General features: G+C 32.6%; 1 protein-coding gene across 1 annotated transcript; it reads left to right on the forward strand.

Moving 5' to 3' along the window:
* Positions 1-10189: 10189 nt before the first annotated feature.
* Positions 10190-12073, forward strand: zgc:162730. Its single transcript, NM_001089404.2, is given in 2 exon segments — positions 10190-10289; positions 10397-12073. Coding segments are annotated over 2 exon segments (945 nt in total). The 5' UTR covers positions 10190-10256; the 3' UTR covers positions 11309-12073.
* Positions 12074-15209: the final 3136 nt, after the last annotated feature.

A 15209-nucleotide genomic window follows, 5' to 3' on the forward strand; every position in this document is an offset into this window, starting at 1 on the left:
ACCCAAAAATAAAAATTCTTTCACAATTTCCTCCCTCCCTTAACCTGATGCTGAGTCAATGGTGAGTTCATTTCACTAAGTTCATGTTCATGGCAAACATGCATTTTATTTTAAATTGATATTAAGCACAGTTATCTTATTCTTAGCAAGCACATATTTATTTATTTATTTATTTATTTATTTATTTATTTATTTATTTATTTATTTGTTTGTTTGTTTATTTATTTGTTTATTTTTTTATTTATATGTATTTATTTATTTATTTTTAATTGTCTATGTTACATCCATTTATTAGTTTTAAGTACTTTGACCAGGACACTCCTGTAAAAGAGTGAGGGTCTTTCTTGAGATTAAATAAAGCATCATCATATCTCAGTCAAGTTCTACATTCATATTTTTATCAGAAAGTGTTCAGAATCTTTTCAGCCTGTCATAATGTCACTAATGCATTCCAGCTTTACAATGGAGCCCAACAGTTTGCTTTGGAATTAAAAAGGATTGTTAATAAAAACGGGACAGTTTTGTTTTATAGAATAACACGTTACTTTTGAGGTTGTATTAATTCAGCTTCTATTTTAGACTATTTTAATCATTTGTGCAGAAAAACTACATTTCCCATAGTGCTGTGCAGAAAACTCCACCAATCAGATTGGGTTATCAAGCAACCTTAGCTCCTCCCACTGCTGTGAAGTGCTGCAAATGACATAATAGACATATAGATACCATCAACAGTTTAAATAGTTCATTTTATATGTCCCTGCATTTTTATTCTCATCGTGTCATGTGCAATACTTTATGGGGTTGTAGTTTTTTGTCTGTTAAATAAAAACTAATGCCATTGTGTTGGAGTTTCATAAAGTCTTTGCTTTAAATCAAAGTGTGTAATGTTGTGATTCTGGATGTTACATTTTTAGAAATCCCACTGGGAAAAAATGAATGTGAAAAATACTTCCAGAACCAACTCAGCTGAAAAGTGGGAGGCAGTAAAGCACCCAATGCAAACAAGTCTCAATGAAACATATCCAAAACAGCAATAACTCTTGAGTTCATTTGTTTAGATTTGACCTCCAATAATGTTGCTTAAATAGCAAATTGTGATTGAGTTGTTCGTGTTGAGGATCTGAAAGCGCTTTGAAAGAAGTGAGAGATATCAATCAGGAAACTTATAGTAGAGCGACTGTACTGGCCGACTATGAGGGAGTGTGTTTGTGTGTGTAAACACATGCGCTGCATAAACAGAGTTATTGCGCAGAGAGAAGCCTGCTATTTGGTGGATAAGGCTAAGTTTGTTCCTCTGTGAATATTTCACACTGTGGAAATGTGTTTCGGAGGGATGTGTAAAATCTAAAGGTCCTAAGTGAAAACAGAGCGGAGGAGAGAAGTGCAAACACATGAACTTTACAGTTGTGGAGTTATCCTTTCAGTTGCTATGCTTCTACTGACATTTTCGAGTGGCTGGAAAACTGTTGAAAAGCTTGAATATGTTTTCCAGCAGGACTGAGCTGGCGCATTTTTCACAGGCAGAAAAAAAATGCTTAAGGGAAATGTACAGTTGGACAGTCATTATCACACAAGGATTATATTATATTATCAGGGATGAATTTAGTGATTCAGAGGACCTAAGCATTTCCAGCTATGGAGCCCAACAATCCAAAAACGCACCCTTTGTAGTTTTATTAATCTTTATTTATTTTGCAGTTTTTTTCCATTACATTGCTGAATTTCCTTTTTCATGTTTTAACTTAATGAAATCTCTACATTTTAAGTGATTTTTGTCTTAAAATAAATTCACCAAAAAAAAAAAAAAAATATATATATATATATATATATATATATATATATATATATATATATATATATATATATATATATATATATATATATATATAATAAACTGCTTTTAAAACTGCATTTTTACCTGACTTGACTGCTGGACTGCTCTATGATTGGAGGTGTAAGACAAATTTGCGTAAATGTTATAATTATGTTAAAATTTAATTTGTTAGACCATTACCATACAAAATATGATAGAAAATGTTGTTGTGTATAATTTATACTTAATAACTTATTGTTGGGGGACCTTAAATTTTTACTACGCTTATTGTTTAAATCTGTGCTTGTATATTAATTATATTATATTATATTATATTATATTATATTATATTATATTATATTATATTATATTATATTATATTATATTATATTATATTATATTATATTATAATTTTTAAACAGGAAAAGATTAAAAGATAATCGGGCCTGTCTCAGCATGAATGCTGTTTTTTAGCAGGTTCTAAATATATAATAATATAAATAATATAAAAACAGACCGACATCTCATCCATCAACACAGTACAAACAATCACCAAACATATAAAATAGAGAAAAGTAGGCTACTATCCCAGTGGCTACAGTGATAGTTGACCCTCAGATGATGAGCATGTGATTTTTTGGAATTGTTTTTAGATGTTGTGGGATCTCATTCCAGGCTATTGTAAATACATAAAAGAAATATCTCTGTCCATAACAGTTTTTAAAAGCCGGTACTGGCAAATATCCATTTGTTACAGATCTGGTGGAACGATCAGTTCTTGTGTTGAGTTTTGGTACCAAAGCACAAAGGGCTGCTGAGGTCGCGCTATTCAAAATTTTATGGTACAGTTTAATCCCTGCATTCATAATGTAGTTTTGAAATGTTAAAGCATTAGAAAGTGATAGAGCAAAACAGTGATATGTCCATTTAGAAAGTCTGTTGTGGATCTTAGGCTCTATTGTAAAGTCTAGCTTTTTGGCTCCAAGATATCATTTGTTGAGAGACCAAACAGGCAGACAGTAAGACAAGGTAGACAAGATTATGGCATGTAGATAAGTTTCTGAAACAGAAAAAGACAAATTTGCCCTAATTTGTCTATCAGATATTACTATCTGAATATACAATTAGGTATACAGTTGGACAGTTATCACTCAGTCATTATATTATATTATATTATATTATATTATATTATATTATATTATATTATATTATATTATATTATATTATAGTATATTAAATTATATTATATTATATTATATTATATTATATTATATTATATTATATTATATTACATTATATTATATTAATAATTATATAAATTTAAAATAATATACTTATATTTTAAATAAAATTAGGGATATAAACATTATTTATTATATAAATATTTACATTTCAATATTGTATTATTACATTGAAATATATATTATTATGTAGCAAACATGACTGCTGGTTTTAAACAGTTAATTTAGTGATGTTTTAATATATTCAATATTGCATTACATTTTTTATTTGCATAATTTTTACCCTCTGCTATCATTTATTTTCGGTAGAAAGTATTATATTGCGATAGATCCAGATCCCCGTATGGCACTTCTAGGCATAACTGATTTCGAGATAGCTAAAAACAGAACAGAACAAAATATAGTTCCATTTGTCTGTCTACTAGTGCAAAGGTTAATATTATAAAACAGAAAGCTGCTCCTACATACAGTATATACATCTTATGAGGGATGTAATAAAACCTTTGGAACTGGAGAAAATCAGATTCTTCACCAAAAAAAAAAAAAGAAGAAGACAAATTCTATAAAATCTGCCAGATTTCATGACTTACTTTAAAGACATAAATTCTGCAAGAAATAGTGGAATTGAAGAAGATTAGACCAATTTAGTTTAAAACAGAAGATTATTAATATTTTATTTATTATTATTATTATTTATTTTATTTTATTTTATTATTTATTTTATTTTTATTATTTATTTATTTTTTGGTAAAAATCTATTATCACTATACTTATGTATGGATTGTTTGTATATTGCATGCTTTATTGTCAAATGTGGTGTGAATGTTTGTTGAACCAAAGTTGTAAGTTGTTGTGTTTCAATGTCTAAAAATTAATAATAAAGAAAGTAAAAAAAAAAGAAATTATTATTTTAGCTTTATCGTTTTATTTTTAATTAATTATAATTACCCCTATGTTTATCATTATAAGCTGTCAAATATAAAGTTATAAAAGAACTGTATAATAAACTTCCAGTAAAATTGTTGGTGGTGGCAAACAATGGTTTGGTGGTTTGTACAATGTAAAGTGTGTGTGTGTGTGTGTGCGTGCGTGCATGTGTGTGTGTATATATGTGTACTTCAAAGTTGAAGTCAGTAATATTAGTCTTCCTAAATTAATATCCCCCCCCCCTGTTTATTTTTCCCCAATTTCTGTTGAACAGAGAGTTTTTAACACATTTCTAAGCATAATTATACATATTAGTAAATTATAACTAATTTCTATTAACTGATTTATTTCATCTTTGCCATGATGACAGTACATATTTTACTAAATATTTCACTTCTACACAGCTTACAGTGACATTAAACGGCTTCAAATATTATATATATATATATATATATATATATATATATTTATATATATATATATATATATATATATATATATATATATATATATATATATATATATATATATATATATATATATACATATATATAATATTTGAAGCCGTTTAATGTCACTGTAAGCTGTGTAGAAGTGAAATATTTAGTAAAATATGTACTGTCATCATGGCAAAGATGAAATAAATCAGTTAATAGAAATTAGTTATAATTTACTAATATGTATAATTATGCTTAGAAATGTGTTAAAAACTCTCTGTTCAACAGAAATTGGGGAAATGTGTTAAAAACATTATATATATATATATATATATAATGATAATGAATTTCATGATGATGATAAAAAATCAGGTGTGTGTCAGGTGACAAATCATTGTATTTTAATAAATATTAACTTCCTTCTTGAACTAAAGGGTCAGCATTTTCCCACATGAAAGTAAAACTATATAGGGTAAAATAAACTCCTAAAACAAACTAAAACTACGTGCACAAGGAACAATCTGTCAATAAAAGGGAAAATGGCTCATAAATTGTCTCCATTGACCCTAGTCATTTATTCAGATAGCAGAACAAGAAAGTGAGGTACTTTCCCTGTTCAGAGGCTGAATAAATATGAGCTTTGGCCCAAAGGCACTGTCCTGCTCCTGCTGAGTCATAACATGTTATTATATACAGAAAGAAATGAAAGACGCCACTGTTGAACTGGAAGTCATCGGACAGAAACTGACATACTGTAAAATGTTGTGATTAGTAAGACTTGAACAGGCTTTTATGTAATGTCATTCTAACAGGGCGGTCTTTATTTTTAATATGAACAAATCACATTACAAGCTAAAAACACATGGCAGTGTATTTCAAAGTGGACATGTTCAAATAATTAAAATAATACAATTAAAATAATTAATTTCAGATACAAATAACCCACAGAGGTCGTTTAGTAGCTTGTCAAACTTTCTGCTATTATTAGAGATGCTATTCTGACAGTTTTGACAGGGTCATTATTTTCCTGCACATTTGGGCGTTGTTAAAAATGCAGTTGCAGTGGTGTTTTTGAGATTACTTTCATAATGTGCTGCACACTGTAAAAAAAATCCATAAACTTTCTGGTTAAAAACTGGCAGCTTGTAAAATTGAAAACCATTTCAAAATATGGCAGAAACCATAAATAAATGTAAAATGTGGCAAAGTTTCCAGTTATTCACTGGTATATATATTAAACTTCATGTTAACCAGATTACAGATTTTCACAGTAGCATTTCAAAAAACAAAATTTAGATTTTTACTCTTGTATTCATTACAGTGCAGCCACCAAAATGTTGTTCACACAAATAAAATTTTTATTATTTGTTTCTTGTCAATTGGACATTAATTCCGAAAAACCTACCTGGCAACCCAAAGACTGCTGCAAGTGAGCGAGTAAAACAGATGAAAGATACTTAGAAATGCTGTTTGTTGTGCGAAAAGTCAGTCAGTACTTTAACAGGTATAATGCATAACAATATTAAGTTACTCCCCAAAAAAAGTAACTAGTTGTGTTGCTTAGTTACTTTTTATGGAAAGTAATGCATTACGTTACTTTGGAGTTACTTTTGAGTTACTTTTTCATACCTGCCTAAGACTTGATCTCTTTCAGAACTTACTGTGTATTTTTTTTTAGAGGAGCTCTGCATGTAATGACACACTGTATAATTTACATCTATATTTACCCTAACAAAACTAATTAAAAAAATAAAAATAAGGTTACCTTCTGAGAATTGTATTTTTGTCTATTAGTTCAGTAAAATCACTGTCCATTGTCACAATCCCCTTTTCTTCAATATGTTCAAAATAATGAGATTACTTATATCACAGAAACGTAAGTGTCATGGAACTGGACAGATTACAGAGTCAGAAATAGCTCAAACAGAAAGTTTATTAATTGACAACAAAGGCAGCAGGCATCCGTCGATGATGAGCGCAGGCTGGACTTTCGGCCACAGAAAGCAGAGTAAGAGAAGTCACACAGAGTATGCTGATAGTAAATCACAATAATCTGACAAACAGCTTCACAAAAGGGCAAGTAAAGGAGGAAATCAGAAGAAAAGAGCAAGAGGTGAGAAATGCATGCGCGCCAGCACTGATCGTGAGAGACAACAGCTGAGACAGAAAACAGACAGGACTGAAGAGTTGAGTGTGATTCATTGTGATATATTTTAAAAGTAAATTAATCTAAAAAGTAGCTATTATTACTTATTTTTTTTTAAGTAATGCTTTCCTTTACTCATTACTTAGAAAAGTAATATTATTACTCATGTTACTTGTAATGTATTACCCCCCAACACTGGAGAATATAATAATAAACTTTCCTTTTGTGAGAATCTAGCAACTGACTGATTGGGAAAGGGGGGAAATTGGCTATACTTTTATTATTTTTGGGCTGATATGAATACATTTACTCATTTAGCAAACACTTTAATCCAAAGGGACTTACAAGTGAGGATAAAAGAAGAACTTATAAACGATATGACAAATCGTAGTTGTTTCTATTTATTTATTTGCTTAGTTTTGAGTTGTCATGGGGCTAGAATTTTTTCTGGGACCTGGCATCCCTTTTCTGACATTCCAGAAACAACAAAACAAGCAAGTCTCTAGGCTAATTTATACTTCTGTGTGAAGCGCACGCGTATGCTCTGGTGCAGCCTTCGCGCAGTCACATAGCCTTGCAGTGGCTGACGCCTACGCACACTAAAACATGTAACTACATGTCGAAACAACACATAGCGCAAGCTCTGTGATTGGTCAGCTTGGTAGCTGTGACAAGTGTGGGGGGGTGCTGAAAGCCACGAGCCCAATGGAGCGAGTGTTTACAAGTGTTGAGTCCAGTGAAGGAGCTCCTGATGGAAACTGTTTTCTGTTCACCTTAAAATTAAAGTTGTTGCATGGTTCCAGCCTCTAAATGAGCGAGTTTTAGCCACTTTTTGAATAAGATAGTGTTCAGAAAAAACAAGCCAACTGCGAAGAAACACAACACAGAGGAACATAAAAACAAGGCCACCTAGTGTTTTAGAAGTGTTAGTGCAGAGCAATACAAACAGCACGCAGAAGTAGCCTATAAAAGGCAGGCGCAGTGGGTCAAGCCAATCACTCGATGCTGTAGTGATCAACCTTTATGCTGTCAAGATGTAGCAGATTAAAGCTTTGCATTTTCAAATACATAAAAGTAACAGTGAAACTTGAAAAATAAAAATAAAAAAGTGTTTTCATGAAAATCAGGCCAGTTTAAATTGAAAAACATCTCTGAAAGCAATACAAAAGATGTCCGAATCATTAACACTGTACATGGTGTTGATTTAGAGCGAATAAATGAATGTGTAATCATCACTCTCTTCAGGAAATCCCCTCACAGTGCTCAAGGTGACATTGCTCACAAGAAAGGAAAGCTCAACCCATCTGCATAATAAGTGTCTATACATGTTTGTTTGAACACACAGCGTGGCGAGCATGTGAGCATGAGCAAGCAAAGCAAACCTCTGATGCGGGAGTGAAACCGTTGATGAGGGAGAGTTTCCGTACTATTGGGAACGCTGCCAATGAGGAAAACAGGGAGCCAAAATCCCTAAAGAAATGTGTCCGATGACACAAGTGAGAATTTCCATGTCTCACAGACCATTTTTAACATCCATGGTCGGCCAAATTAGACAAAGTCATGGAGAGAGGCATCTATTTTTAAGTGAACATGAGATGGCTTGCCTGTTTTTAGCTGCCTAGTCAATGCAAGTAACTACAGATGCAGACAAACATGTGTAACAAAGGGAAAATCAGAGAATATGACTGCAGGCAACATTCGGTCAAATTTCCAGAGGAATCAGCAATTAAAGTGCGCAACTGAAATGATTCACATTTGTACTTTGCTAGTTGCACCTCTAACATTTAATTAAAACATTTAATCCAAGTTTGTTATTTGTGGCTTAAAAATAAGACTAACAAATTAAAGGTCATGTTAAATTACAAATGACAATGAAAACACCTTTGTTTCACATTTAGTTTCTATTTTTCATACTAATCATTTATTTTGGCCTGTGTAGTAGAGTATATTACAAATACATACTGTTAGTTTGTTTATTTTGTGTATCTTTAAATACACTATGCTGTTGTTTTAAAGATATCAATGTGTTATTTTCAGTTTTTACATTTTTAAACATTATTTAAATGCTATTTGTTATTTTTACATTAGTTTTAAGTTTAAATATACAGTTGAAGTCAGAATTATTAGCCCCCATTTGATTTTTCTTTTGTAAATATTTCACAAATAATATAACAAAGCAAGGAAATTTTTATCATATTTTTCTTCTGGAGAAAGTCTTATTTGTTTTTTTTCGGCTAGAATAAAAGCAGTTTCTAATTCTTTAAAAAACATTGTAACCATTCTACAGAACAAACCATCATTATACAATAACTTGCCTAATACCCTAACCTGCCTAGTTAACCTAATTAACCTAGTTAAGCCCTTAAATGTCACTTTAAGCTGTATAGAAGTGTCTTGATAAATGTCTAGTAAAATATTATTTACTGTCATCATGGCAAAGATAAACTAAATCAGTTATTAGAAATGAGTTAATGAACTATTATGTTTAGAAATGGGTTGAAAAAAATCTTCTCTCTGTTAACCACAAAATGGGGGGGGGGGGGGGGGGGATAAACAGGGGGCCTAATAATGCTAATGCAGGGCGGCTAATAATTCTGACTTCAACTGTAAGTATCATTTTATTATTACCTAAAACCGTGAACTGCTAGGCTATATTTAATTATGATAATAATAATTCCTTATATAGTTCCATATATAATGATTAATGGCAGGTTTTGACAACTTCCCCCTGTTACTGCTATTGTGTTTTTACAAAAGTTCAGTGAACTGTGCATGTTTTTTTTTTTTTCTTTTGATTTTAAACAATTCTACCCACGGCCACAAGTGGCAATGTTGAAGCTTCATACAACATGAGTCAGACTCGTACAGCAAAAATGAAACCAGGCCGCCTCAGTCTGCAGTGCTACTGATGAGACACTTTTATTATTGGATAAAAGAACCAAACCACGTAAAAATTACATTCATAATATCCTGATACTGTTACGTAATGGATAAAGTAACCTTTATGTTGCCTTGCTGCAAATAAAACCCAGACGTGATAATCTACTATAATGAGGTTGTATTGTGATTTTAAAAAATGAATGTATGTACATTTTCAAGTTTTTTATAGCTACTACACATAAAGAAACAATAGTGATGATAAATAGATAGATAGATAGATAGATAGATAGATAGATAGATAGATAGATAGATAGATAGATAGATAGATAGATAGATAGATAGATAGATAGATAGATAGATAGATAGATAGATAGAATATTTGAATATAAGAATGAAAATAAATGTTACTAAGGCTGTTTCTATTATGAGTTTATCTAATTTATCTAGCCTATAGCCTATATTGGGACAAGAAAAACTCTGGAAATGAAAACATAAACAGTATCGCTCTCAGGCGATGGGGAACGTCTGTAGGGGCAGTTATCGCAACAGGTTACTGTAAATTAATCACAGTACTCTCTTGTTTTGCCTGTCGGTGAAACTGAAACATGTTTTTTTTTTTTTTTTTGCCACCGGCTAAAAATAAGTAGGCCTAATGCAACGTCGGAGGGAGCGGCGTACGGGAATCCGTAAGCCGGCCCACTCCACGGCTGAGTATATATAAGGAGCTCAGTATGCTCTTGAAAACAGCAGAGAGCTACCGGGGCTTTATCACAACTTCTGACGGCAACATTCCTTCACAAAAACACTTCAGTATGTCCGATACCTTTGGCGAAAGTCTCATGCGCGTAAGTTCAGATCAGTTTGCATGTGTTTGTGTGTTTATTTGGGTACTGTTTATTTGAGTGCTGCGGAAGGATGGAATGATGTTCATGCTTGTTTTTTTCTTTAACAGAACTTCTACAATCTGGGTTTAGATGACTCGTTTCCAAACCTATCCAGCTCGTCTGATCGGCTCATCGACGATTGTTGGCCGGTAGACAGCTGGAGCGACCGAGCACCCAGCAAACCCCAGTTCCCCATCAAAGCAGACCGATCCATGAGTCTGAACGACAGCTTTAGCAGGATGAAGCCCCACGACGTGCCCCCACCACCCGGATTTCCTCCCCTGGCAACCCTTCCTTCAAACCGGTATAAGACCGAGCTGTGTCGAAGCTTCCAGGAGCACGGCAGCTGCAAATACGGTGCCAAATGTCAGTTCGCTCACGGAGAAAATGAGCTGCGAGGTCTTTACCGCCACCCCAAATACAAAACACAAGCCTGTCGCACTTTCTACCAGTTTGGATACTGTCCGTACGGAAGCCGCTGTCACTTTATCCACGAGGAGAAGAGCTCTCTGTCCGAGCAGAACCCGCGGCAGCTGCGCCAAAGCGTCAGTTTCGCCGGTTTCACCCGCAGCAGTTCCCCTCCGAGCTCATACGAGTCCCTGAGCTTCACCCGGGCGCCCTCGGTCTCGCCTCCGCCCGAGGAGATCTTGTCCCCGGTCTTCAGCGACTCCTCCCGCGACATGTTCTCCTTCAGCCGACACAGTAGTGGAGATATCCACAACAGCGCGCTCTTCGCGCCGGAGACTCGGTCAAGATGTGTCTGCGGACACGGAAATAATTTCCCGGTGTCCGGCGGCGGGCTATACATCAAGGAAGAGCTGAAGAAAGCCCCTCTGCAGCGCTTCTCCTCGGAGGACTCTCTGTCGGACCGCGAGAGTTACAGCAGCACCGGCAGCTCCAGCGGCTCCGAGTCTCCCACTTTCGACGGCTCGACCGGGAAGCGCCTCTCCGTTTTCGCGCGAATGTCTGTGTCTGACTAAGGACTTTATTTGTTTCCAGACGGTCAAACGAGTCTTAATTATGTTAATTTATTACTATCATTGTTATATACTTGCTAAATCCGAATATTTTGATATCAAACTGCCATCCGAAGCCTGTGAAGGCATTGTTTTTATAATGGTGTATACCTATTATTATTTTCTGTGATATTGTCTTCCATTTGCTTTCTTGCGTTGTTTGGCAGTAAGCGCTGCAGTCAAGTGCCTTAACCAAGAGATCATAACCTATGACATAATGGCACAAGCAGAGCTTGTGTCAGAAATGCATATATATAATTATCATATATGTATCATTTATATCAACCAACAATGTGACAAACTTGAGAAAAATGACCATACATTCACTCACAAAGAATGCACTTTACAAATCTATACTGGGAGAATGTTTATGTAGCAACCAAAGCATTATGATGTTAGGTACCTGTTAGAAACAAACCTATTTATTGGACAAGAGCTGTTTTGACCCCCCTGGTCGGGTCCTTACTTAAGGAATCTTGGTCTTTATCAGGGACTGTAACAGTACAGTATTTCTATATGGTAGTTTGCTTCATTTGCAATGTTTTTTTTTTCTTTTTTTGTAATTGTATAGACCTAACTAATATATTTATTTAGTATTTATTGAAGTTTTTAATGAATTTTTTACTTATTTATCAACATGTGCCATGGAGAAAATCCAAGGAGTGTGGACACAGTGTGATGGATTGGATCCAACTGAGCAATGTAATAAATGCAAATTTTGAAAACCAATTGAACACTGTGTTTTCTATTTCAACCTCACCATAAAAGCACCAGATTACAGTTGTCCTCACATCATGTTTACATTTCGAAAATCACTTCATCACTTTCCAAAAAAAGTAATGCTGTTTTGTAAATACCAGAATCAAGATCATATTTGGCGTGTACGCAGAGGTATTTAATACAACAACAGTGAGATCTGACCTGTATCTACACAACAATGTCTGAAGCAACTGATAGCTGTCTGTAGAGATTAAAATCTGTCCTGTGTCATAAATGACGCTGATCTGTGAGTTGGCCAGGTTAATAGAGTGCAGCAAGATCTTATCCAGCATACAGTGTCATGCCTTACATAAGCCATCTTATGTTGAAAGTTATAAAGAATTAGGAACTCGTACTTTAAAACTCATTGCCATATTTATATCGTAGCATGAATCATTTCTTCATCTTTACTGACCAAAGCTTTCCTATAAGCTAGTGCAAACTGATTATGAAGACAAGCATCAGGATTTTGTAACACTTCATTCAAATGACAAAATCATTCGCACAGTCCCTCAGAAAATATTTATTGTTTCAAAAGCAGCTTTACTAAAAACAGACATTGCAACCACCACAGATTAATATAGCAGCCATATAGCAGCAACCTGTCAAAAACAGATTATATATATATATATATATATATATATATATATATATATATATATATATATATATATATATATATATATATATATATATATATATATATATATATATATAGTAGTTTGGACATGTTGTTTGTGATTTGAGGCTGTTTTCTATTTGATGTGCAACAACCTTTGATGTTTAAATCTTTAACAAAGTTACTTTTCTTGACATTTTCAGTACACTGCAAAAACGCTTTTCTTACTTAGATTTTGTGTCTTGTTTCTTGTCCAAATATAAATTCTTAATTCAAGAAGCATTTTCTAGACAACCAAAACATATTGTCTTGTTTTAAGAAATAATATGCCAAAATGAAGTGAGATTTTCCTTAAATCAAGCAAACTAATCTGCCAATAGGGTAAGCAAAATAATTGTCTGGGTCGAAGAGCAAAGAGCTGTCAGTACTAATTCTGCTATTTTCAGTTTGTATTTTAGCCCCTAATTTTTGTAATATAAATTTTCAAATATACTGGAAAGTCAACAAAAGTCACGTTGTTAAACTGTAAAGTTAAACTTTATGCATAAACAGTTGACAGACCTGAGATTAAGGTCCCAAAATGCAATTGAATGCATAAATATATAGAAAACATCTGTGAATGACAAGATAAGGACAACTTTTTTTGATTTAGTTGTTGTAAAAAAAATGTCACATATGTTATTTGGTGATATTAGTATTTGTGCATACACATGATCAACCATGGTTAAAGATAAGCTTAAACAATGCATATTTAGGCCATAGTAAAATACATGCAGACAAACTGTCCCCACTTTATTTAAACACATATATTTTAAAACTGCACAAGTGGCAATTTTATTATTTGTCATAATGCCACACTGAAAAAAATTCACTCCTTTTCCTAGTAAATTTTAAAACCAGTAATTAAAACCAGTTAATTTATTGAAATAATTTCTCTCTGTATTTTGTACTGTACAATATATTATTTAAAAAGTACAGGAAATGTAAACAAAAGTCACATTGTTAGACTGTAAAGTTAAATTTTGCACATTTAAAGTTGAAAGACCTGAGAGCAAGGTCATATAATACAATTGAAAGCATAAATATATGGAAAAGCACTCGTGAATTACAAGATACGGGCAACATTTTTTATTTATTTGTTGTAAAAAATGTCATACGATGATATTAGTATTTGTGCATACACATGATCAAACGTAGGTAAAAAATAACATATTTTAAATGCATATTTGCCATAGTAATAAATACATGATGACACACTGTCCTTACTTCATTTAAAATATATATTTTCATAACTGTGTGCTATCTCATTATTCATAATATTTGTATTAATTCCACACACTGAAAAAAAAAATTGCTCATGTTTCTATTACATTTCAAAACCGGTCATTAAAAGCTGTTTATTTATTAAAATAATTTCTACCTGTATTTTGTATTGTACAATATATTGTTTCAAAAGTACTGGAAATGTCAACAAAAGTCACGTTGTTAGACTGTCAAGTTAAACTTTACACATTAACAGTCAACCGACCTGAGATCAAGGTCACATAATACAATTGAAAGGCTAAATATATGGAAAACACCTGCAAGTTACAAGATAAAAGCAACTTTTTTGATTTAGTTGTTTAAAAAAAAATGTCACATAAAGTTGTTTTCAGAATTATTAGCACCCTTTGAATTTTTTTTAGCTCTTTTAAATATTTATCAATGTTTAACAGAGTAAGGACATTTTCACAGCATGTCTGATAATATTTTTTCTTCTGTAGAAAGTCTTATTTGTTTTATTTCGGCTAGAATAAAAGCAGTTTTTAATTTTTAACACCATTTTAAGGAAAAAATTATTAGCCCCTTTAAGCTATACATTTTTTTTTGATAGTCTACAGAACAAACCATCGTTATACAATAACTTGCCTAATTACCCTAACCTGCCTAGTTAACCTAATTAACCCAGTTAAGCCTTTAAACCTCACTTCAAGCTGAAAAGAAGTGTCTTAAAAAATATCTAGTGAAATTTTATTTACTGTCATCATGGCAAAGCAAAAATAAATCAGTTATTAGAAATTAGTTATTAAAACTATTATGTTGGGAAATGTGTTAAAAAATCTCATTGTTAAGCAAAAAATGGGGGGAAAAAACAGGGGGCTAATAATTCAGGGGTAGCTAATAATTCTGCCTTTAACTGTATGTCATTTAACAATAATAATATTTGTGCAAACACATGATCAAACATGTGGTTAAAAAGCATATTTAAAGCCTATTTAGGCATATAAAAATAAATATATGAAGACACACTTTCCTCACTTCATTTAAAATATACATATTTTTAAAACTGTATCAGTGGCTATTTTATTTTTTATAATATTTGTAATAATTCCACATGGAAAAACATTCATGTTTCTAGTAAATTTCAAAACCAGTTATTAAAACCAGTTTATGTATTAAAATAATTAAACATGAAATGTTGTACATATATACATATCTGTGTCTGTG

This window comes from Danio rerio, chromosome 15, assembly GCF_049306965.1.
Source record: "Danio rerio strain Tuebingen ecotype United States chromosome 15, GRCz12tu, whole genome shotgun sequence".
Taxonomy (NCBI): Eukaryota; Metazoa; Chordata; class Actinopteri; order Cypriniformes; family Danionidae; genus Danio; species Danio rerio.